The 23,691-nt window shown below is 41.3% G+C and overlaps 1 protein-coding gene across 5 annotated transcripts in view; it reads right to left on the bottom strand.

Annotated features, from left to right (window-relative positions):
• usp47 (ubiquitin specific peptidase 47) overlaps positions 1 to 23,691 on the bottom strand; it is a 155,909-nt gene that overhangs the window by 5,551 nt on the left and 126,667 nt on the right. For 3 of the 5 annotated variants that reach the window (XM_078220869.1, XM_078220872.1, XM_078220871.1), the window contains 6 exons: positions 22,696 to 23,491; positions 10,759 to 10,934; positions 7,507 to 7,587; positions 5,486 to 5,601; positions 2,615 to 2,733; positions 568 to 698 (listed from right to left, as the gene is read on the bottom strand). In XM_078220869.1, the coding sequence (XP_078076995.1) occupies positions 568 to 698; positions 2,615 to 2,733; positions 5,486 to 5,601; positions 7,507 to 7,587; positions 10,759 to 10,934; positions 22,696 to 23,491 (1,419 nt within the window). The remainder of the gene's footprint in view (positions 1 to 567; positions 699 to 2,614; positions 2,734 to 5,485; positions 5,602 to 7,506; positions 7,588 to 10,758; positions 10,935 to 22,695; positions 23,492 to 23,691) is intronic. The other 2 variants (XM_078220870.1, XM_078220874.1) reach the window with 1 other exon arrangement.

Here is a 23,691-nt window from a genome sequence, read left to right as displayed (position 1 = left end):
GAGCATTAAATCAGGTGTAGAAAGAGAAGCAAAGAGAGGGAAAGATAGATTAGATTGAGAGACACAATGAGAGAGACATTGAGAGAGACAAACGACAAGTAAGAACATTTTAAAAATCTATTGACAACTTGCAGGAATGAGATTGAATGGTTAAATGAACAACGTTGCAGGCCAGGGAGTTAACTGGCATTGCTTTCACAATGATCATGATATTAAACATCTACTTGAGCTGTTAATTGTAAGCCCTAATTTTCTGAGGTATGTTTAACGGCTATTAAAACTTGCAAGCCAGGGCTAAGGGCAAGATTCCATTTATGTGAAGCTGACAGGAGTGACATAAATTGACCAGAATCTGAAACCTGCAGATTCACAACTCATGGTATATCTCTTCACCCCCTGAACAGAATGGCTTGTGCATTAATAATGACATGTAATGTTAACCATGATTCTTCCAGCAAGATTCAGCCCAGGAGCCCTGCAGTCAGAAAATATTTCAATATCTAATAAAGCCTCTCATTACATTCAGGCTTCCCCTCCAAAGAAGGATGGCCGCTTGAAGTGACTGACCTTCTCCTTCAGCTCCTCAACACTGCTGCTCTCCAGGACGATTTCTCGGAAGGGCTCCAGCTTCATGTGGGACGGCCTCCACTGTCTGGTCAACACTGCTAACTGTGACAAGGACTTCATTTTCTCAGGCTCTGAAGGAAAGACCAAAAGAATGTCAAGAGAAATTTAACTGGCCCGGTTCCCATTCTTTTTAAACTTCAGATTAGAGTTGCATACTATTCGGGTGGTATAACACTGGCAAAGAGATCGGTGCGCCTGCAACTGGCTTACTTTTCCACGACACGCTCACCGCTAGAGCACTGTGGTACGGTACGTTCTACCAACACCATTGTACCTACTCCCAAATTGTTGTTCAACATCATAACCCAGTTGATGCCACTCACTGGGGAACACAAGGGCAGCAAGCCAGGGTGAACACTGACACCGCCAAGTATCTCCTCTAAATTACTCATCCTGACTAATTTGTACAACACCATTCCTTCAGCGACAGTGGGTCAAAACCTTGAAATTTCCTACCTAATATCATTATGTGCGCATCATTAGTACGAGTATAATGATGGTTCAAGAAGGCAAAATTAGAAATTTCTTCAGAGGGTTGAGAATCTTTGGAATTCACTGCTCCAGTCGTTGCACATAATGAAGGAGATAGGTTTCTGGTCTCCCAGGGAAACAGAGGATATGGGGAGCAGACGGGCAAATAGGACTGAGGCAGATGATGAGCCATGGTCACGTTGAGTAGTGGAGAAGGCTCAAGGAGCCAGATGACCTACTCCACCTCCTATTCCTATATGTCACATCACACACCACCCTAACATGAACTCTCTCTCTCTAACAACACTGTCATTTAAATCCAGTAAGAAGTCTCACAACACCAGGTTAAAGTCCAACAGGTTTATTTGGTAGCAAATACCATTTGCTAGAATGGTATTTGCTACCAAATAAACCTGTTGGACTTTAACCTGGTGTTGTGAGACTTCTTACTGTGCTTACCCCAGTCCAACGCCGGCATCTCCACATCATTTAAATCCAGACCAGATGATGAAGCGAGTACAAAAGTTGACAGGTGGTTATAATTAAAGATATCGGTCTACACAACTACTCCCTGTGGTTTGCCAAAGCAGCACTGAGTCCCGAACACCCAATATCCCTCTTCGTGTTGACCTGCAGAGGTCCCTGGTTCCCCCAAAGCCTGAAGTTTAAAATTCCTATTCTAATGTTGAAATCCCACCATATGCTTGCTACTTCTCATCCTAGTAACCTCGTCCAGCCCTACACGACTCGCCACCCCAAAGCCTTTCCACAGCAGAGGACTGACATGAGAATTCAGACAGGTGAGAAGAACAAGTCGAGCCACCATCTCACCAATGAAGCCTGTTTCAATGTCCCTCAATATTTCAATTTCAGGAAATTAGATCATTAAAAATTGGGAAGATTGAAAAGTACCCACCACATACAGTTTCCTAGTCACTGACTCCATCTCGCTCTGTGATGACTGGGTTGAGGCTGACCTGACTGCTTGTGTTGAGCATGCTATGTGATCCCTTAACTTCTCCATTACCTGACTACATCCACGTCTACAACTTTGTCTGTCTCAACTCGTCTGCTGCTGAAATCCATAGCCATGTCTTTGTTACCTCCAGATGCAACCATTGCAATCCTTTCCTGGCTCAATGACTTATAGCCTTCCTCATTGGCAGACTTTGATTGTAAAATTCTCATGTCAAATCTCCATGTTGCTTTACCACTCCCACCTCTGCAACCCTCGGAAATATTTCCCCTTGTCCAACCCTGAATTCCATCACCCCACCACTTGACTTCAGCTGCCTAGTGGCGAAAGCTCTGGAATGTCCTCAATTCCCTCCCTTTCTCACTTAAGCTGACCCTGAAAATCTACCTGTGAGATCAAGCTTTTGGTCACCTGTCCCAATATCTCACTTTGTGGCACAGTTTCAAATTTGGTTCGATAATATCCCTGTGAATTGTCTGGGAATGGTTTTCTTTGTTAAAGCTCCTACATGAATACAAGTTGCTGCTGAAATAGCATTACCATCAAGAGCCTCAAGGAAAACCTCCCAGTTACTGGAGATGTTGATGTCTTCCTCATAGATGTGATAGTCCAGAAATATTGTTCCAGGGTTCTTCCAGGTTTTTTTCCTCAGTCTAAACCTGTCAAAACACAATAGAGGTTGTTAGCAACAGGAAGCCTGCTTTTCTAGCTGAAATGTATTGCTTTAATTCATCAATTGCATAGTAATGTGAAGGCAGCCTGAAAAATGCTCAGACTAATTAAAGTGTCTGTGCATCAGCTCAGTGTTCTTTTATCAATCAATAATTCCTGCAGTACAGTCATCCTTAATTTAATGGCATATCATCCTTACAAGAACTTTAAAAAAAATTCTGGTCAGTGGTGTCACTGGCTAGACCAGCATTTATTGCCCATCCATAATCGCATTTGGAAAGGTGATAGTGAGCTGCCTTCTTCAATTGCTGCAGTCCATGTGGTGCAGGTACACCCACAATGCTGTTAAGGAGGGAGCTCCAAGATTTTGATCCAGCAACAGTGAGGGAACAGCAATATAGTTCCAAGTCAGGATGGTGTGTGGGTGGGAGGAGAACTTGCAGTTGGTGGTGCTCCCTTGTATCTGCTGCCCTTATTCTTCTCGGCGGTGAAGGTCACGGATTTGCAAGTTGCTGTTGTAAGAGGTTTGGTCTGGTCCTGCAATGCATCTTGTAGATGGTACACACTGTTACCATTGTATGTCGGTGGTGGAGGGAATGAATGTTGAAGGTGGCGGATGGGGTATCAATCAAGCAGGCTGTTTTGTGCTGAATGGTTTTGAGCTTCTTCAGCATTATTGGAGCCTCAATCAAGTATTCCATCACACTCCTGACTTGTGCCTCGTAGATAGTGGACAGGCTTTGAGGGTGACGAGGTGAGTTACTTTCCTCAGAATTGTCAGCTCTTGCCCTGCTTTTGCAGTCACAGTATTTATCTGGCCAGTCCAGTTTAGCTTCTGATCAATGTTAACCCCCAGGATGTTGATAGTGGGGGATTCAGCATCGAATGTCACTGAATGAGATGGAGAGATGGTTAGATTTCCTCTTGTTGGAGATGGTCATTGCCTGACACTTGAGTGGCACAAATGTTATTTGCCACTTATCAGCCCAAGGCTGGACGTTGTCCAGATCTTGCTGTAGATGGACATGGAATGCTACTGTATCTGAGGAGTCATGATTGGTGCTGAACAAGAAAATAAATAGAACCACTCTGATGCCATATAATTCATTTGCATCATAAATCTGCTTACAATGATCTTTGTAATTGTGTGATCTGTGTCTCAATGAATAGCATTCTCAGCCCAGAGACTTGAGCACGCAATCTAGATTGACTCTTCTGCTGAAGAAGCACTGAGGGAATGCCGCACTGTCAAAGCTACAGTCTTCCAATGAACCAAATCCTCTACCACCTTCTCAGATGAATTTAAAAAGGTTCCATGGCACAGTTCTGAAGAGGAGCAGGGGTGTTTGCCCCAAGTATTCTGGGTTAATATCAGCATCACTAAGAAACAGATTCTCTAATCATTTCATCACACTGCTGCTTATGGAAGCTTGTTGTCACAGATTGGTTGCCCCATTTCTCTTTCTGGTTTGCATGTCCGCAGACTATGGGAGTTTCCAAACACAATGTTTTGCCTTCTGTGAAAAGTACCTTCTAGCTCCACCGACAAGAGCGGCTCATTGTGGGACTGAAAGCCGTCACCCATCTAATGCTTAGTGATTCCAGCATTCACAAAAGGCATGCTGTGAAACACTTGAGAAGGAAAGAAATTCTAGAAACTGACCACTTTCCCTTTAGAATGGAGTGCAGCCACCGAAGGGAAGGAACGTCAAAATGGCAGCAGTTGTTAAATATGCTGAGAATGAAAGGAAGAGGCTTTTACAAAATTTGCAGTCCTAGAACTGGAAGGCTGTAGCTCGTGAGTGAACATGGCACACTCTAACCCCCTGGCAGAGAAACAAAGCAGCTAAATGCAAGAGAGACTAATAGAGGTTGAATAAGAAGGTGGAGGGGCAGGAGGTGAAGTATTCCTTTTATAATGAGGACTGTTTCACTGTTGTGTTTTCAACAAACTAAATCTGCAAATTAACCTAAAGGAAAAGTAGAGGGGATAGAAAGAAGCGAAGACGAAATTTTGCAGATGAATGGATTTAATACTAATTAGTGCTCGCAGGCCCATTACAACAGAGGACAAATCATTTGGTCCAATCTGTTAGATGTTAGCAACTGATACAAAATTCAGCAACAGTGAGGATGATGCTTTAATTGAGGCAGGATTGCACGTACAGGTTTTGGCTCAAAGGTGAAGCAAACTTGTGTTTCTCCATAATAATGCAACTACCATTGTAATATGACGAAGCAGAGGGTGAGCGCTGTATACTACCATTTTATAGCACTCCCAATCTTCCAGCCATAACATCTGAAATTTAGATTTGCTAATCCCCAAATTGCTACTTAATTTAAATTCTCTTCAGGATCATGTACCATTACCCAAAAAAAAATGTTTAAAAATATCAATCCAGCAGCCGTACTTGTACTCTATATTCTCAGCCAGAAATGACAGATGGAATTACAATTCAGTTGTGCACACTTCTCTACTTCGGAAATCCCATTAGCAGATTAATTTGGAAATTTTAGTCCTGCTGGCAAAGCAGCAGAACACATTTTAATATAAAATTCAGACCATTAACGATCAAGATGTAAATCCAAAAGGGGACCTAGAGAATGATGGTATGCCTGAAAAGACAATGGCTTCCTTTGAGACCTCCTCTGGCCAGATATTAGCTACTTGAAAACAAGCCCTGATAGGCATCCAGCTCCTTCAAATGATTACAAGGACAAGCTAATGCCAACTCCTACCTGTCAATACCAAGATCGAGCCCACACTGTTCTCTCAGCTGAGGCAGGAGCTCCTCCTTTGATTGGCGCACCGTCATGCCTTTGGCAAACACTGCATCGAGCAGGAATTTACAGGGCTGTAATACAAGAGCAGACATAGTATATACACATAAAAATCTTTTATTTAAACGTTCTTCTGGCATTGGAATGTCACGAGGGGCTGAAAATATTCAACAGCCCAGGCTTTTCCAGGTTAAATTTTTCCAGTTATCACAAGACTTTTGCAAGCTCATCAAGCACAGCTAGAATTGTCCTGACATGACAGAAAAATAGACTCCAGAAATTGTTGGTGGAACATGGCCAACAGTATTTGTTACCCATCCCTAGTTGTCCAGAGGCATGAAGAACCTGCCACGGTGTGGAACAGGAAACAATCACGTGCAGAAGTCCACTGCACAAGAGGAAATAAGTCGGGGGATTTAGTCACAACAATACAGTAGCTTTCCATGGTCATTCTCTGGGTGCACTTCCACAAGTTACCTCAGGTAATTATGGGATTTGAACTCTCACTTTGTTGGTCCAGAGCGAAATTGACTGCGCTGCTGGAAGGCAAATCTTTGTTTTTGGGTCACAAGAAAATCAAATCAAACCAAGGAACGCAAATCCTGTCACCCTCTCCACCAACATTTTTAACTCACCACACAAAGCCTGTTTACAACAGCACCTGGCGGCATGATGGCATTGGAGTGGTTAGCATTGCTGCTTCACAGCTCCAGGGATCTGGGTTCGATTCTCGGCTTGGGTCACTGTCTGTGTGGAGTTTGCACATTTTCCCTGTGTCTGCGTGGGTTTCCTCCAGGCGCTCCAGTTTCCTCTCACAGTCTAAAGATGTGCGGGTTAGGTGGATTGGCCATGCTAAATTGCCCTTTAGTGTCAGGGGGATTAGCAGGGTAAATGCATGGGGATAGGGCCTGGATAGGATTGTGGTCAGTGCACACTCAAATGGGCCAAATGGCCTCCTTCTCCACTGTAGGATTATATGGTAAAAGTTAATTGTGAGAAACAATGTTAGTGGAGAGGGACACAAGATTTGCCTTCCTCGGCAGAACAGAGGCGGCCACTTGGCCCGTCATATCTATACCAGTATTCCCACAACCACTTCTGCTTTTGATCCAAAGGTAAGTTAAAACTTTTGGAGCAGCCTGCTGGCAAAGTTGCAGCAGACAGAGCTAAAAGGAAGCCACCTAGCTCTGCAAAGTTTGAATTTGTGTTTGTTGCTGGGCAGTGTTGTGAGCTATTACACGCAGTCTTTTACTGTATTGTGAAGCAATCGGAGACACTGGGATCTCATTTTACAGGGTGAAATGTGGCTCCCAAAAGGCACAGAGGAAAGAAAATTGCGAAAATCTCCACTCCTTCCTATGTAAGTACTTTGTGTGTTTACATATAATCTTACTTCAGCTCAACTTTTCATTTTAATACCCTAGTGGGTATTTTAAAATGAACCCGTTGGGGCTGCATTCACAAACTTGACAGCTGCAATTATATGTGCTGCAGGTTAAACTGTACTGCAGTGCAGAACATTGTAACAGGTACTTATGAAAGACCACCAAGTATAGCCAAAAACACAATTACACAACACAGAAAGGCTTTATAAGCCTTTTTTAACATTCGATCTAACATGATCAATTGCAAAGATAATTAAAACTATTCCAATGTTTTAACACAAGGTTTTTTTTTGAGAGAGAGAAAATTGCTTCACCTATATTTAATTTATTTAAGGGTTGCTCATGGCTTAGTTGGTAGCACTCTTACCTCGAGTCAGAAGATCAGCCATGATCTAACTCAATGATGGAGCAGGCTCGAGGGACCATACAGTCCATTCTTGCTCCTATTCCTTATGTCACGTTCAGTCCACACTCCAGAGACTTAAACAAAGAATCTAAGCATTGCATTCCCAGTGCTATCACAGGTTTAAGACCAAATGCAAAATGACTATATTCACTCAGTACAGTAGAGTCAAAGTAACCATTCTTACTTACCTCTGGATCATTCACAAGCAGTTGGTAAACTTTAACACGATATTCCCCTTTCCGTAGAGCTCTTCCAAGGCGAATAGTTACCTGTAGATTTATTTTTAAACATTAACTTAATCTTGATACTATACTATAGCTTACTAAATGAAAAATTTGCGGCTAATGTTCGTGCCCGTATATAACTCGCTACATACGATAAGCGGGAGAAGTAAGGATGGGCCTCCGTGTGGAACACAACATATGTAACTCCAGACAATATCTCTCTGTGCATGGACAACTGCCATTTCAACCTCAGGGAGATAAACATCACTGCCTCTGACATTATCCATAATTCTGTCATGAAAGCATTTCATTGCAAAATGTTTCAGTTGAAGAGCCTGCTGCCTGTACCTTCCAAGTCCCATGTGCCCATTACCACTGTGCTCACTGACCTACATTGGTCCACTCTGCCAATACCTTGATTGTAAAATTCTCATTCCTGTGTTCAAATCCCTCCATGAACTTGCCCTTTTCTATCTGTAACCTCCTCTAGCCCTCTCACCTTCTGAAATCTCTATGCTGCTCCAAGTCTGGCTTCTTGCACATTCCCAGTTTTTACTGCCACACCCACTGGCACCTGTGCTTTCAGCTGTCTGAAGTCCTAATTTCTAGAATCCCCCCCCCCCAAGCTTCTCCATCTCTGTCGCCTCCTTTAAGATGCTGCCCAAAAACAACCTCTATGACCAAGCTTTTGGTTGCCAGTCCCAATATCTCCCTCTGTGGTTCGATCTGAAATTTTATTTGATAATCACTCCTCGGGATATTTTACTGCACTGAATGTAGCATATAAATACAAATTGTACTTGAGTTATGCTGGATGGTTGGACGTTATGTCTTTTCCGCAATGTGCCAGTAAATGGAGAAGCATTAATGGGCAAACCAGGGTATATAAATCTACATAAAAGGCAATGGCGGCCATATTTTTTGAATTGCAAACCAAGCTACACACCAGCAATACCAGCACAGTGTCCGTGATACAAAGTGACTGTTTTTCATTAATGATTATCTTTACCGTATAGAAATAAGGTAGATTTGAAGTTTCATGTAAAAAAGCTGATATAACCCAGTTTTAGTATCAAAGCTTTAGCAATATTAAAAAATGTGTAGTAGAAATAAGTTTCTATAACACCTGAATTTCTATACAACTATTCTCTGCAAAGCTATGACAAGTGCTGAATGTCTAAGCAAGAGTGAATATTATAGAGAAATCGACATGACTTTTCCCCCAAAAGGCAAAACTATCCTCTTTACAGTATTTACATTTGATTCACTCCCTTTGATCATTTCTCCATTTTTTGCATTACAGGTCAAGTATTCTTCACCCATAAACCCAGAAACTGCATGTTTTTAAGCCTCACTGATCTTTAGCGTGGGAAGTCCCTGACCCGAGCCGACACGACCAGAGCTAACGTGAACCTCACCAAGCACACTGATCTTTAGTGCGGGAAGTCTAGTTGTTTGCCTTTGCCTCCAGCTGCTGTATGAGTTTTCGCTTCTCGCCCAAACCCTATGATGGCAACTAAATTCAACCAAAGAAATGCTGCCCGTCAGGCACATAACGATACCTGATCCAAATGGAATCAGCAAATCTTTGCAAGTACGGGTCTGAGTGCCAAGTGCTGTTCTTCCTTGTTTCACAAATATAACAACAATTCAACGTACCACGGAGGGACACAAAACCTTTTTGTCAAATCCCCATTACTAGCTTGGTTTCTACAAGTCACTACTTACTCATCCTAATTGTAGAAAACTGAAAATATCCAAATATTGAAACGCAATGGGTTTTGGATAAAGGATATTCAGCCTGTATTTACAAGTCAACAACTTAGTCACAGGTATCTGTTGGAATCTCCCGGTAAAGGTAGGGCTGAGATCAAGAGCTCAGTAAGCAGGGAACAGAAGGAACAATTTTCATGAACATTACTAAGGTGGTTAAGAGGTGGTTGATAGAGCTTTTCAAGTTGATGAGAGATTTTTATAGAATAAATGGGGGGAAAAATATAACCCCTCTGGCAAGTGGACTGATAACCACAGGTAATGAATCCCAAAACATTGGAAAAAGCTCTGGAGCGATGCTAGGAGCAATATTTCACTGAGAATAGTCAAGGTATAGAACACTCTACCCAAGGTGGTGGTGGAAGGTGATTTCATAATAATTTTAGAAGACAGTCGGACAGGATGAGGAACTTACAAGGTTATGGACAAAAGAGCAGCGCTCTGGGATGGCAACTTGCATTTATTTAGTGCCATTAACATAATGAATCATTCCAAAGCACTTCACAGGAGCAGTACAAAGCAAAATTTAACCCCAAGCCACATAAGGTGGCATTAATGCAGGTGACAAAAAGCTTGGCCAAAGAGGTAGGTTTTATGGAGAGGCAGAGTGAGTTAGGAAAGCAATTCCAGAGAGCAAATGCACTGACAGAGAGCCAGGACAGCCTAAACAGGCCAAAATGCTTCCTTCTGTGCTGTACATTTCTATGATGCCGTGAACACTATTCACTGCTTATGGGAGAACTGGTGACTATTGTATCCAAGGTAGATAAAATGGAGTTGAGCCACTGAGCAGCCATGATCTAATTGAGTGATGGAAGAAGTTCTACATGCTGACTGATCTGCTGCTGATCCTATGTTTCCGGTTGCCGGAGTAGGAATGTAAACAGGACTTTAAAAACACTAACCTACAATATGTCGCTAGTTAACAGAGTAAGCGGCACTGATAAACTTGGACAATGTTGCAAAGAAAATTCCAACCAATTTGTTTATAAATATTAGACTTACAAAATGCTGTAGCGCATCACCTACCATTATCCTTCAGTGTTTATAAACAGTATTTATTAAGAGGAAGATGTGGGATCTCAGTGAAGGAGCCCTTCTCCTTAATCAATCTGCAGGTTAGTCTTCAGAAAGTTCAAACTCTTTTCTTTGAGGAGAACTTTTAAAACCCCCATGTCTCATAAAAGGTAATCAATAACTCGTTTCTCCACAGGTGCAACGCGTCTCCAGCAATTTGTTTTTATTTCAGGTTTCCAATATTCACAGCATTATGCTTTATAAATGAACTTCTAACTTAGTTTTATTCTGACAGAAATAATTTATGCAACACTTCAGGGTGAAGTCATTTGGAGATTACTTAATTCGCTAGATGTAAAACAATTTAATTGTAATGATTCCACCAGCACACTGCATGGAAGAGATTTAACGTGTAATATTTCTCACCTTGTTGTCATCGGAAAATGAGGAAAGAGTCTCATTTAATCGAACACTCTCAAACTCCTGGTTGTTAGCATAGACCCGGAAGACTTTAAACTGGGATGATGGAACTCCAATATATGGCTCTAACTGCTGCTTGAAGGCAGCCAGAGTGATGCGTTTATCAACAAACACCAACAAACCTGCAAGAATAAAGTTAATATAAAAATCTGCCATGATTGCATTGCATTAATGCAATTTTAACTCACTTGTTCAAAAAACCTGCATTCAAGGTGAAGGAGACATTGCCAGTGTTGCTGTGTAAGCTAAGAGTAGTCAGAATCCCAGTGGCAGAGCACATTGCTAGAAATCTACGCGACCAGACAGAAATCCTTCATCACCGAGGACAATGAAGACATTTTCAATGCTGCTGGCCTGCACCACTCAGTCCCTGTACAGTCATTATCAATACCAAAATAAACTTACAGATTTGCAATGACCGGGAAAACTCGCTGAACAAAAACATGTTGACTCAAATTTTGCTGAAGTGAGGTATCTTACAGTACGTCACGAGTTAGGCATTTTCCAGTACCCTTCAAAGTTTATTTATTAGTCACAAGTAAGGCTTACATTAACACTGCAATGAAGCTCCCGTAACTTCATTGCAGTGTTAATGTAAGCTCAAAAACATCCTGTCCTGTAAGTTGCTGATTCAGCACAGTGAGTGCAACAGGTCACCAGGGACCTCAGTGCATGGCAGGACCAACAGTCTGTTTCCTTCATTCGTTATGATAACCAAACAAAATAACCAAATTTACCAATGACACCCAAAGGAGAAATGACCAACAACATTCCACTTTTTCTAACTTTTACTGTAATAAAAACCCCAATTCATGTAAATTAAACATGAATTAACAGGCAAACGACAGCTCAAATATAAAGTTAAATTTCACTTTAAATAGTCAATACAACAAAGATACACCTTACACAAGTATTTCCCTTCAGCATTATGTCATTACACAATTCCACAAAATAACGCTCTTCATTTACGCACGGTAGGTCAAGAGTCCTATCCAACAGCTTTCACATTCAAGTAAACACTTTAATAACAAGTGTGTTACATGTCACACAGGGTAACAGTGATGCATCGTATTTACAAAACAAGTTTAATTACAAACAGTGTTATTTTACAATCTTATAAAATCCTGGTTTTAAGACATTGATACTGTCGCTTATTCTTTAAACTTCAACAGTCCACAATCACATTGTTTTGGCTGGCAACATGCACGATTTTTAGAGCAAGTGACTGTAGCAACAAACGCCATGAAAACAGTCTTTGGTTCTTGGTTTCAAACTTTTCTTGGTACACCAGTCTTGTGGTCTGTACAGACCTGTACCTTGTTTTTGCACTCATATTGCTTCTTAATATCGATGTTGGAATTGTGCACAGTACGGACACTGGGACAGTATTTGTGAGGGGTCTAAAGGTTTTGGAATTTGTTTTATCTGGTTGACATTGTCGAGAACAACACTGCTGACTGCTAGCAAACCATCTGGGTACTGGTGGCTGTGAATTGGATACTAGAATCCAAAGAGAAATCCCCTTTCATAGTCCTGATTACCTTCTGGATTCAGCAATTTCCTGTTTTTCCTCAAAGACAGACACTTAATTGTTAGCAAGGTTTGCACTTCTTAAGACAGAGTCTGGACCACTCTTTAACACCTGATTTTCAATTCTTTCCATGTCTGCATGTTTTTTAATGTCCAGGTCTTTGAGAAACGTTTCAACCAACCAAACATCTGATTTGTCCTTCGTACAACTGAATTCACCTCATCATGTTTAAATTCAGGATCATTTTAAACTAGTTGAAGTTTTAATTCACATTCAAGAACACATATCCTTCCTCACAGTTCCACAATGTACGCGTTGGACTTAGCTTTTCAACTATCTTTCAAAGTATATATTTTCTCTTTTTCATCATTAGTTTCAAGCACTGGGTAGACTTCAAGTACCTACATCACTGCAGGGGTTCCTTGGGTAGTGTCCTACCATCTTCAGCTGCTTCATCAATAACCTTACCCCTAACATAAGGTCAGAAATGGAGATGTTCACTGATGATTGCAAAATTTCAGTACCATTTGCAACTCCTCAGATACTGAAGCAGTCCATGTCCATATTAACAAAGAAAAGTTCAGAACAGGAACAGGCCCTTCGGCCCTCCAAGCCTGTGCCGATCATGATGCCCTAAGTAAACTAAAAAAACCTTCAGCCCTTTCTCAGTCCATATCCTTCATACACTCCCTGCATTCATAGTTCAGATGGCTTTACATCATCCCCAATTGTCCTAACTTTCCCTTTTTAGCATGATGTGCAAACATTCCTTTAAAATGAGCATGCTAAATTTGATTCTTTGGACACGTTTAGTTGAAACATTAATTCTCTCAGCATGTTTAGAGATAGTTGTGGTTTATTTTAATTCACTTGGCATTTCCTGTACCATTTTTGTTTCAACAACTTTTCTCTGAAACCACTGGAAACAGCAATACCTTATTACCAGCCAAGTTGTTTCCTAACAAGAAATCAATATTTCCAAAGGGTAAATGATACTCATGATAACAAGACTGGTGCCTTAGTCACATTTAAAATTATACAAAGGAACGATGAACAATTTCCTTCAATACCCTGACTCCATACCTTTTTATTTAGTGAACCTTTTGGAGAGAGCTTCAAGGCACCTGACAACAGTGATTGTGCTGATCCTGGACTGCGAATGGATAATGATTAATTTGCCTGCCCCACAGATGAAGATGGGGTTATTTTAACATTGAGAAAAATATCTTTATAGCTTTCCATCGCCCGATTTGTTGTCTGTGAATATGGGGGAAGACTCCCCACCTGTTACTAACTTTACCAGTCAGGACATTATCAGCTGGGGGGGGGGGGGGGGGGTTCACCTTCTAACTGGACAGAACGCGACAGGATGAGTTTTTAATTTCCAGCATTCAGTCTTTACATGCTGTTTTTTCTTTAAAAAGTAGCATACTGTTTCCCTTGTACTATACCTGTTCTCTTAGTCTTCATTTCTACTAGCCTCAGGTCTTCCCTCCCTCCCCTCTTTCTCAGCAGGCCCTGACCTCTTATCAGCCTGTCTCTCATGCTGGTTTCTCTGGAAAGTTCCAATGTGGGATCTGTTAACAATCACCTGATGAATTTGCCATTACCAAGACTTCCCTTATTTCATGAACTTTGCAGCATTCCAGGCTAGACCATAACCCCAAAGGGTCACTTGCTATTAAATTCCTCCACCATTTATTGTATGCCAGTTCCTTCATCCTGACAAATTCTACATAGCTGTAGCCTGTTCTCTTTCTCAAATTTCTAAATTCCTGCCTACAGGACTCTAGGCAGCAACTTGTAAGTGTTCAGCACAGCAGTCTTTACTTCCTCACAATCACAAGAGTGCCCTGCTGAAAAGGGCTGAGTACTTCCCAAAGTCTTCCTGACTAAAATACTTCAAAGTATAGCCTACTATCCTTTCAGCCAATTAAAATTTGTGGAATTATTGGCCAAATCAAAATCAAGAGCAGTTTTCTCCCAAGTCAGCTACATTTCCCATCAACTCAATTTCACCTAATTGGAACTCATGTTCGCTCTCTCTCTCTTCTCTTGCTAATTTCTCTTTCTAAGTCAATCTTTCTTAGTTCTATTTCATTTTCTCATTGCAAACCCAACAGATTCTGGAATTCTATTTGCTTTCTTACTGCCAAACAGAAAATGGACCATTTGGTAGAGCTTGGCTTGTTCCTAAACATGATGTGGAGATGTCGGCGTTGGACTGGGGTAAACACAGTAAGAAGTCTAACAAACACCAGATTAAAGAGTAGCAAACGCCACTCTACACAGGTTTGGTAACTGTATGGTGCTACAGCACTTCAGCAGCTTCTTTGTCTGTGTCCCCCTCTGCTGCAGATAGAGGGTGGGTCAAGAATCCTATCTGACAGCAGCTTTTACCTTCAAGTTTCACGGGTATGCTCATCATCAGCAAGGCATACTTCTAGGAGCCCTTTCTCCCGCTGGTCACAGCGGCCCTGATGGTGCAGCTTTCCAGAGTTCCAATGCCACCCGATTCATGGTTTAGTGCTCCGATACAAGTTCTTAGCTCTTTTGCATGACTGACCTAGTCGCATCACGTTTTAGGATTCAGTCTCTTTTAGTTCAGTCATACATCATTTCTCCAAGAGTTCTCGGAATTTTATTTTTTTTATTGCCAAACAGAAAACTGACCATTTTGTAGAGAGTTTGGCTTGGTCCTAAACACAGCAGGATTTTGATAACTGTGTCCTATTGCAGCACTTCCCTTTTTTTAAAACCATACTTCTTTGTCTTCTCTGTGTCCTCTCTGCTGTTGATCTCCTATATCTGCAGCCACACAGCTTCTAGTCTCAACTTCCTTCCTGTTGGTGCAGCTTCCAGGTCAAGGGTCACCAAGTCACATGGACCAGTATTCCATATTATTGACAATTGCAAGTTCTTTTCAAACATTCTTAAAAATTGCAAAATTCACAGAGATTTTAAAGAAATTACAAATCTGCCTTAACTACTGTTTCCAGATCAATGGCAGTCACAATTTGAGATTTGGTGGCTGACAAAAATGGGGGAACCACGGAAAAGAAAGTTGGGTGAATTAGATCAGGACAAATCATGTCCAGAGAGAGAAATATAGAGTGGGAAAGAAATTGGGAGGGGGAAAGCAAGAAAGGAAAATTAAGAATTTACTATCTGCAGGAATTGAAACGCTAGAGTTTTGATTGTTGCCTTTCTAGACTGGAGAAGTTGAGAGGCATTGCAGGAGTAAACCACATTTTTAAAAAAGAACTTACCTTAATATCTTGTAGCGAGTTTAATGGGTTATTGGGGTACAGCATCAATGCTGTGCGTGAGCTATTGTTTGCATAAGACTTATAGTAGGGAAGCATAAATTGCAGCAATTTGTGGTGCTTCACAATTCACTGGCTATTTCTTCCTCCCCTGAAGTTGCCTATTTATCATTAATAAACAGCAGGCACCATTAATCGCTGTTATCTTGGCAGCATAATCTAGTCCATTAGTGCACTGACTATCTGCATGATAATTTGTTTCACAGTCTCAGCTGCCTTATTAGGAGGTTGCACTAATGAACAATGCATGGATTTCCTGCAACTGGTGGCATTAGTGCTTTTACTCCTGGCTATGTGATTCTTGCACGTCAGGAACTGGTAGTGCTAAAATTTTAGTAAGGCGACTAAAGATGGAAGCAAAGTGCGTCCACCAATACCTCTCTCACAAAGCACTCAGAATTGCTGCTTCTAAAATGACCTGCGGCTACCAAATGAACTACAATAAAACAGAGCAGTGTATCCCAAAGTCATAAAGTCTTAAAAACACTTGAAATATTTAAGGCCAATTATACTGAATGCGGTGCCCTCCAGAGTCTATTCCATTTCGTTAGACTTTCAATTAGTTTGGGGCACTAATTTTTAAACTAGAAAAATAATTTTATCACATTTCTTTTTAAAACATTCACATTTCATTCAAGTACATTAAATGTAGGCATAATTTTTATATACATGTAAAATCCACTAGCACATTATAGACTGCCAACATTCAACACTAAAGCATTAAAAATGTAAGCTGAGTAGGTTGTTAGCCACAGAATGGAAAAAATGTGCCTTAGCCACCTAATCTAAGTGCTACATTAAAAGTCATTCCTTCCCTCCATTCAATCACAGGTCATGGCATTACTGGCAAGAGCAAGAAATGAGCACAGCATCACTGGAATTCATGGCTTTTTTTTCTGTACATATCAGGAACAATAAAGCAAAACGTGTGGCATTATATCAAATTTACAATGCAAAAAACACATCATTCAGCCCAACAGACCATGCTGGTAATAATCCTCCACGAGTCTCTCCCCACACTCTCCATCTCACTTTATCAATATATCCTCTATTCATTTCTCACTCATGAAGTTATCCAGCCTCCCCTTAAAGGTATCCATACTATTCAACCCAACTGCTCCCTGTAACAGCGAGCTCTGCATTCTCACCACTGTCTGGATACAAAAGATTCTCTCGAATTCACTTCTGGATTTATTAGCGACTATCTTATATTGATGGTCCCAAATCGGTAGATGATTACCCTAGTTGTAAACTATCTTATGCGGGTGCATGTCAGGCTGGGCTGTTAGTTCTGACAATGGAATCATGTGTGAGCTGCTTTCTAATTAAGAGAATTCGGAGTTGCAATCTTTGTTTCTGGTCTTTATTTCAGCAATCCTTTCATATCAATCCTTTATGAGGTGCATTTAGGATAAGAAAAATGTACTTACCTACTCTGGTCAGAATTTTAAAGTACTACAAAGGCTTAGGATACTCAAGTAAAGACATCAGTCCAAGGTTGTTAACAATATAATCAACTCTAGATGTAATTAAGGTCTGGCACTCATGCAGGAAATGAAAAGAAACTTTCATTATTGTTGTTTAAAAGTTTGACTGAAACATTGTTGGAATTCTTTGACTGGGATGCTTGGTTACCTGCTAGATTATCCTGCTCTATTACAAGTCCTGTCAACATTAACTAAAAAGCTCACTTTACAAAAAGCTACCTGCAAGTTGAACTCTCTAATTTGTTACAGAATTTACTTTCGCTGCTGTCTTTAGAAAATTATGTATCTAATCATAGTCCAGCCATTGGACCAGATATCCAACAACAAACATTCTCCCCTTTCAATTCAATGGGAATGGAACCGAAGTGGGCAAAAACCTGATGGTCGGAATTTTACCATCCCGCCCGCCACAGGAATCAAAGCAGGTGAGGGGTGGACAATGGAAAAGTCCATTGACCTCGGGCAGGATTTTACGGTTCGGAACGAGCGAGGCCATAAAATCTCACCCGAGGAATTTTTGGGGGTGCAGAAAATTGGGTCAAACATAGAAGGAGACTGTTTGTCTCACCTCGCCTCTGTTGGCTCTACGAATGAGCCATCGAATTAGCTCCACTCCTCTTGCTCTTTTCCCACAGCCCTGCAAACCTTTCCTTTTCAACGATCTATCCAACTCCTTTTTGAAAGTCTCGATTGAATTTGCTTCCACTATCATTTTAAACCACACACTGATCATCATAATTTGGCATAACTTTTTATTTATTTATTTGGAGGAGAATTAAAGGAAAGAATTAATCTCCACTTGGAAAGACATGGGTTGATTAGGGATAGTCAGCATAGCTTTGTCAGAGGGAGGTCATGCCTAACAGATTTGATCAAATTTTTTGAAAAAGCGAATCAGTGTACTGATGAGCGAAGTGCAGTTGATGTAGTTTATATAGATTTTAGCAAAGCCTTTGACAAGGTCCCACATCGGAGACTGATTGAGAAGGTTGAAGCACATGGAATTCAGGGAAACTTGGAGAGACGGATCCAAAACTGGCTTTTTGCAATAGGGCACAAACGGTGGTGGTAGAAGGTGTTTAAGTGACTGGAGGCCAGTAAACAGTGGCATACCACAAGGCTCAGTGCTGGGTCCCTTATTGTTTGTTTTATATATATATATATAAATGATATAGATGAGAATGTGGGGGGAATAATAAGTAAGTTTGCAGAGGACACCAACATTGGTAGGGTGGTTAATAATGAAGCAGGTCATAGCTTACAAGAAGATATAGATGGGCTGGTCAGATGGGCAGAACAGTGACAGATGGTATTTAACCCTGAGAAGTGCAAAGTAATAAGACAAGGGAGTATTTAATGAATGACAGGACACTAAGAAGTTCAGAGGAACAGATGGATCTTGAGGTACTTATTCACAGATCCTTGAAGGCGCAAACCAGGCGAACAGGATAGTGAAAAAGACATTTGGAACACTTGCTTTTACCAGTCTTGGTATAGCGTAGCAGCTGGTATCGCTGAGCAGAAACTGATAGCCAAGTTCCGCACACATGAGGACGGCCTAAACCGGGATGTTGGATTTATGTCACATTATCAGTAACCCCCACAGCTTGCCTCCTGGACTTGTAGAATCTCACTAGCTGTTCTGTCTGGAGACAATACACATCTCTTTAACCTGTGTTGAATGCTCCCTCCACCCACATTATCTGTACCTTTAAGACCTGGCTGGCTGTAGAGATTTGCATTCTAATTAGTATTCTGTAACTTGATTTCTGTGTCTGTGCACTGTTGGAGAACAGATATCCACTTCATCTGACGAAGGAGCTGTGCTCCGAAAGCTTATGGTATTTGCTACCAAATAAACCTGTTGGACTTTAACCTGGTGTTGTGAGACTTCTTACATAGCGTATAACAGCAGGGAAGTTATGATAGAGTTATACAGAACATTGGTTAGGCCACAGCTGGAGTACTGTGTGCAGTTCTGGTCACCTCACTACAGGAAGGATGTGATAGCACTACAGGGGGTACAGAGGAGATTCACCAGGATGTTGCCTGGGATGGAGCACTCTTTAGACTCCCACACGTTGACACTTCTATTAGAAGTATGAATCAACATGACTGTTCAAAACAAATTTGCAATTTATAGAAGTTTTATCATATTGATTTTACTGGAGTGGATACGGGGAAACTATTTGCACTGGCAGGGTATCAGTAAGCAGCCGTCAGGGATTTAAGATAACTGGCAAAAAATCCAGTCATAGTCATAGAATAGTACAGTGCAGAAAAGGTCCTTCGGCCCATCGAGTCTGCACTGACGATAACTACCACTAAAGGCGCACTAATTCCATTTTCCAGCACTTGTTCCATACCCTTGAATATTTTGATATTTCAAGTGCCCATCCAAATACTTTTTGAAGGTTCTAAGGTTTCCAGTCTCCAATCCCTTCCCAGATTCTCACCATCCTATGAATGATTTTTTTTTCTCAAATCCCCTCTGAATCTCCTGCCCCTCACCTGAAAACTATGCCCCCCCCCCCCCCCGCAGTGGACCCTCAACCAAAGGAAACAGCTGCTTCCTATTCAACCTATCCATCCCCATCAATAATCTTATACATCTCAATCATGTCCCCCCTCAGCCTTCTCTGCTCTAAAGCAAAGAATCCAAGCCTATCCAGTCTCTTCTTGTATCTTAAATGGGTACAAAATTCCTCTAGTATAGGAATATTACAGAGGGAACAATGAATTGGCTTTAACTTTTGAGGGGGCAGGGGCACTATATCGTGTAATCAACAATATATTATTCTGTTGCCAAGATATTTAATCTGACCAATCTCTAAGGTCACTGTGGCAGATTTGTGCATCGTGAAAGAGCACATTCTGTCATTGGAAGAAGTTTCTCTCGATTGACAGCTGCTCTTAAATCTTCAATTCTTTGTCAACGAGAAAACCATAGGTAAGGATCAGCTTTAGAGTCTCTTCAACTCCTTTTAACTTCTAGGCTGTGATGGACATGCCAGATGTTTATATTGACAGATAGACAATAAGAGCGTAAAAACAAAACATTCATTTTCCAAGGCATGCTTTATAATTCATTGATCTATGGTATTCTTCTCCTTTATACAGCACCAGCTCAGAAGCAGATGAAGCCCTATAGTCCACCAGCTATTCCGCTAATTGTCCCAGGAGGTCGTGGATGCTCTCAGACATATTCTGTTCATTCAAAGTGGTTTAATGAAGAGATTTACAACTCTGGCTACTTTCAACAGTTGCCATTAATTTAGTGGTTACTATATAGGGTTCTGTACTTTTGAGAAATGCTGCAAGAATTTTAATTCTTGCAGCATAAGGAAGATGGATAACATTCGAAATTGAGATTATTCGAAGAGTGTGAGATTTCTGCAAGGCAGTTTGAACATTTAATTGATACACGCTTTCTACACTCTGGCTTCTGACGTGCCAAATTCACCCCATCAACAGGTGTGGTAAATTTAGTGATCTGCTGTAAAAACAGAATATGCGCACGAGCAATAACTCAAAAAAATGTAATTGCAATCCTGGCCACAAGAGCTTCATTTTCAGAGGCAGACAGCAAAACCCACCTTCAGAAGTGGTCTTCCCTCCCTCAGGAGACCAGTTTTACAGCTCTGCGCCCAAAGACTAGGTGCTTGCTGTATCAGAGTTGAAGAAAACAAAGGGAATAATGGTAGCTTACTGGGTAAAGCAGTGACAGTTTAATGGGTAAAACATGAGTATCAGAAGTGCAAGGAATGCAAAAGGAGTAGCAGGGTGTGCGTCTGTGCTTAAGATTGCATCCTCCAAGTTACTGATCTCAGACATCCCATTGAGGGGATGTGCAAGTATAGGCCGCAAATTCGAAGATATAATACACTCAGCCACTCGTGCAAGCACCAATCATTCAGCATCAACCGCATGGCTGGGAATGATGCACAACCTGAGGAAGAAACGTAAATTAAACTTTTTTTTTAAAGCAGTTGGCACATATTTTTAAAAAGCATTAAAGGAACTGTAACACTTTTTTTAGTGAACATTTAAAGTGATATTAAAGCTCACTGAGTAGTCTTCAAATAAAGACAAATTTTATTTGAAATGATTTTGATAATTAAGTTCCTATGTCCAACTTTGTCCACCAGAGTTTGGAGCTGCCACTGAGAAATTGAGTTAGAGAATAGGGTAAGCTTGCAGAATGGGAACCTAACTGGAAATTAACTTCACTGTAAGAGTAATGTGGGGTATTCTGGTAGGAGCAGAGAAATCTACCAGTACAGATAACAAGTCTCTAAAAATAGCCACACATTTCAATAAATTACAAATATAGCACTGAGGTTCATTTCTGGAGGGATACAATTTAAAAGCAAAGAAGTTACATTAAACTGATAGAGATTCTTTATTAGATCACACTTGGGAGTACTGTATATAGTTCTGGCTTCCATATTATGACAAGTGTTTCAAGGCACTGGAGAAGGTGCGAAAGGGTTTAGAATGATACCACTACTAAGAGTTAAAAGCTATGCAGAAACATTGAAAAGGGTGAGGTACTTTTTTCTAGAGAAGACTGAAGGGGACTTAATAATAAATCTTTAATTAAAATTATGAAAGGGTTTGGTAGGGTAGATGAAGAGAAGACGCTTCACTTGTCGTGAAACCAGGACTAGAGGCCATCACTGTAAGATAGGCACTAATAAATCCATTTGGGAGTTCAGAAGAACCCTCTTTATCCGCAGTGGTGAGAATATACAATTCATTACCATAACAAGCAGTTGAGGCGAATAACACAGGTGCATTTGAGAACAGAACAACACAAAACTAGGAGTAGGCCATTTGGCCCTTTGGGCTTCCGCTGTCATTCACAAAGTTCACTGCTAATCTTCTATCCCAGCTCTTCTATCCCAGCTCCACCTTCTATCCCTTATCCAAAAATCTACCCATTTTTGTCCTGAATATACTCAAACACTGAGCATTCACATCTCACTGGGGAGAGTATTCCAGAGTCACTAACCTTTAAGTGAAAAAAAATTCCTCTCATCTTAGTCATAAATGGTTGATTTCTTATTCTGAGGTTGCAAGTTCCCCAGCCAGCAGAACCAATCTCCCAGCTACCCTGTCAAGTCCCTTAAGAATGTTACGTTACAAGGAGGTCACATCTCATTCTTCTAAACTCTTGTGAACACAGGGATGTATGATAAACATGGGAGAAAGGAAAATAAAGATATGGCAATGGGGTTAGATGGGAGGAAACTCAAATGGAGCATAAACACCGGCATGGACTAATTGGGCTGAATGGCCTGTTCCTGTGCTGTGTAGGACTACATGGGATGCTGCTGTTGGAACAGGTAAGCAGCATAATGCCCCCGTTAGCTTAGAGGCTACATGAGTAACTGGAGGAATTTCACTCTTTTTGAAAGCAAATTATACATTATTTAGGAGGTTGATGGTGACAGAAAACACACTTAACCCTAATTCTATCACCAAAGAAATACGTATTAAAGTTCCTTTAATATGCACCTCACAAAACACAACATACTTTGCTGTCCATCACCTGATCCATCCTCAGAAGTGCACTGCTCTGCTTTGAAGTACAGGTACCGTGTCAATCCTCTGCCTTTCCCGTTCTCGTCATATTCACTATCTGTCCCAGAATCCTCTTCCGCTGTATCCCAAGTTTCCTTCTTTGCTTCATTGGCCTTTGAGCGGCGGCTGTACGTGATGCTGTGAGAGTCCAACCCATTGGTCAGGGGGATAGGGGCCGTGTCTGCATTACACAAAGTGTCACTGCTGTGGCTGGAGCTGAGGATGTCACTGTCCACGGAGCTCGTGCTCCGATCATTGTTTACATCAGAATCTGACCTCTCTTCTGATTGGAGTGGGGTCTCTGGATCAGAGGAGGGAATCCGGTTTTCCAGTTCCCTGTTGTCCACAGAGGTTGATGAGTCTGCCTCTTGTGATGGCGACTCAATGGTTTCAAAGTCACTGCCTTCTGCACTTTTGAAACCATCGCCATTTTCTCCCGGAGTGCAGGATGACTGCTGTTGCTGCAGCAATGACAAGTTCTTCAATTTCTCTGTGCTTTCCTCCAAAATGGCTTCCACAGGTTTCCTGTGTGTCGAGGACCCTTTCGCACATTCGTAGCTGTCTTCTTGGCTGCCTAGATCCCCAGCAACCTTTTGATGGAGACACCTTAGTCCTTGGGACCCTGGTGATTGTTCTGGCAATGAAACATACAGCCGAATGGTATTGGCATGCTGGTCTAGTAGATGCCACAGTTGCGACTCAGTGAAAGCCGCTTGATTATCTTGGTTGTCTGAGCTTTCAACAAATATCTAGAACACATTAAAATTCAGGTTAGAATAGATTTAAATCATTAGATATAAATAAATGAACTGCGAGACAAACGATCACAAAACCCTTGAAATCATCTGGATTTGTTTACAAAACACCAAGTTCCACATGCTTTATATAGAGATGTCAACGTGTGGTTCAGTTGATAGCATTGACTCCTCTGAGGCAGAAGGTTCTGTGC

Source organism: Mustelus asterias, chromosome 9, assembly GCF_964213995.1.
Source record: "Mustelus asterias chromosome 9, sMusAst1.hap1.1, whole genome shotgun sequence".
NCBI classification, from domain to species: Eukaryota; Metazoa; Chordata; class Chondrichthyes; order Carcharhiniformes; family Triakidae; genus Mustelus; species Mustelus asterias.
The sequence above is the reverse complement of the archived record's forward strand: the minus strand, read 5'-3'. Positions and strand labels throughout refer to the sequence as shown.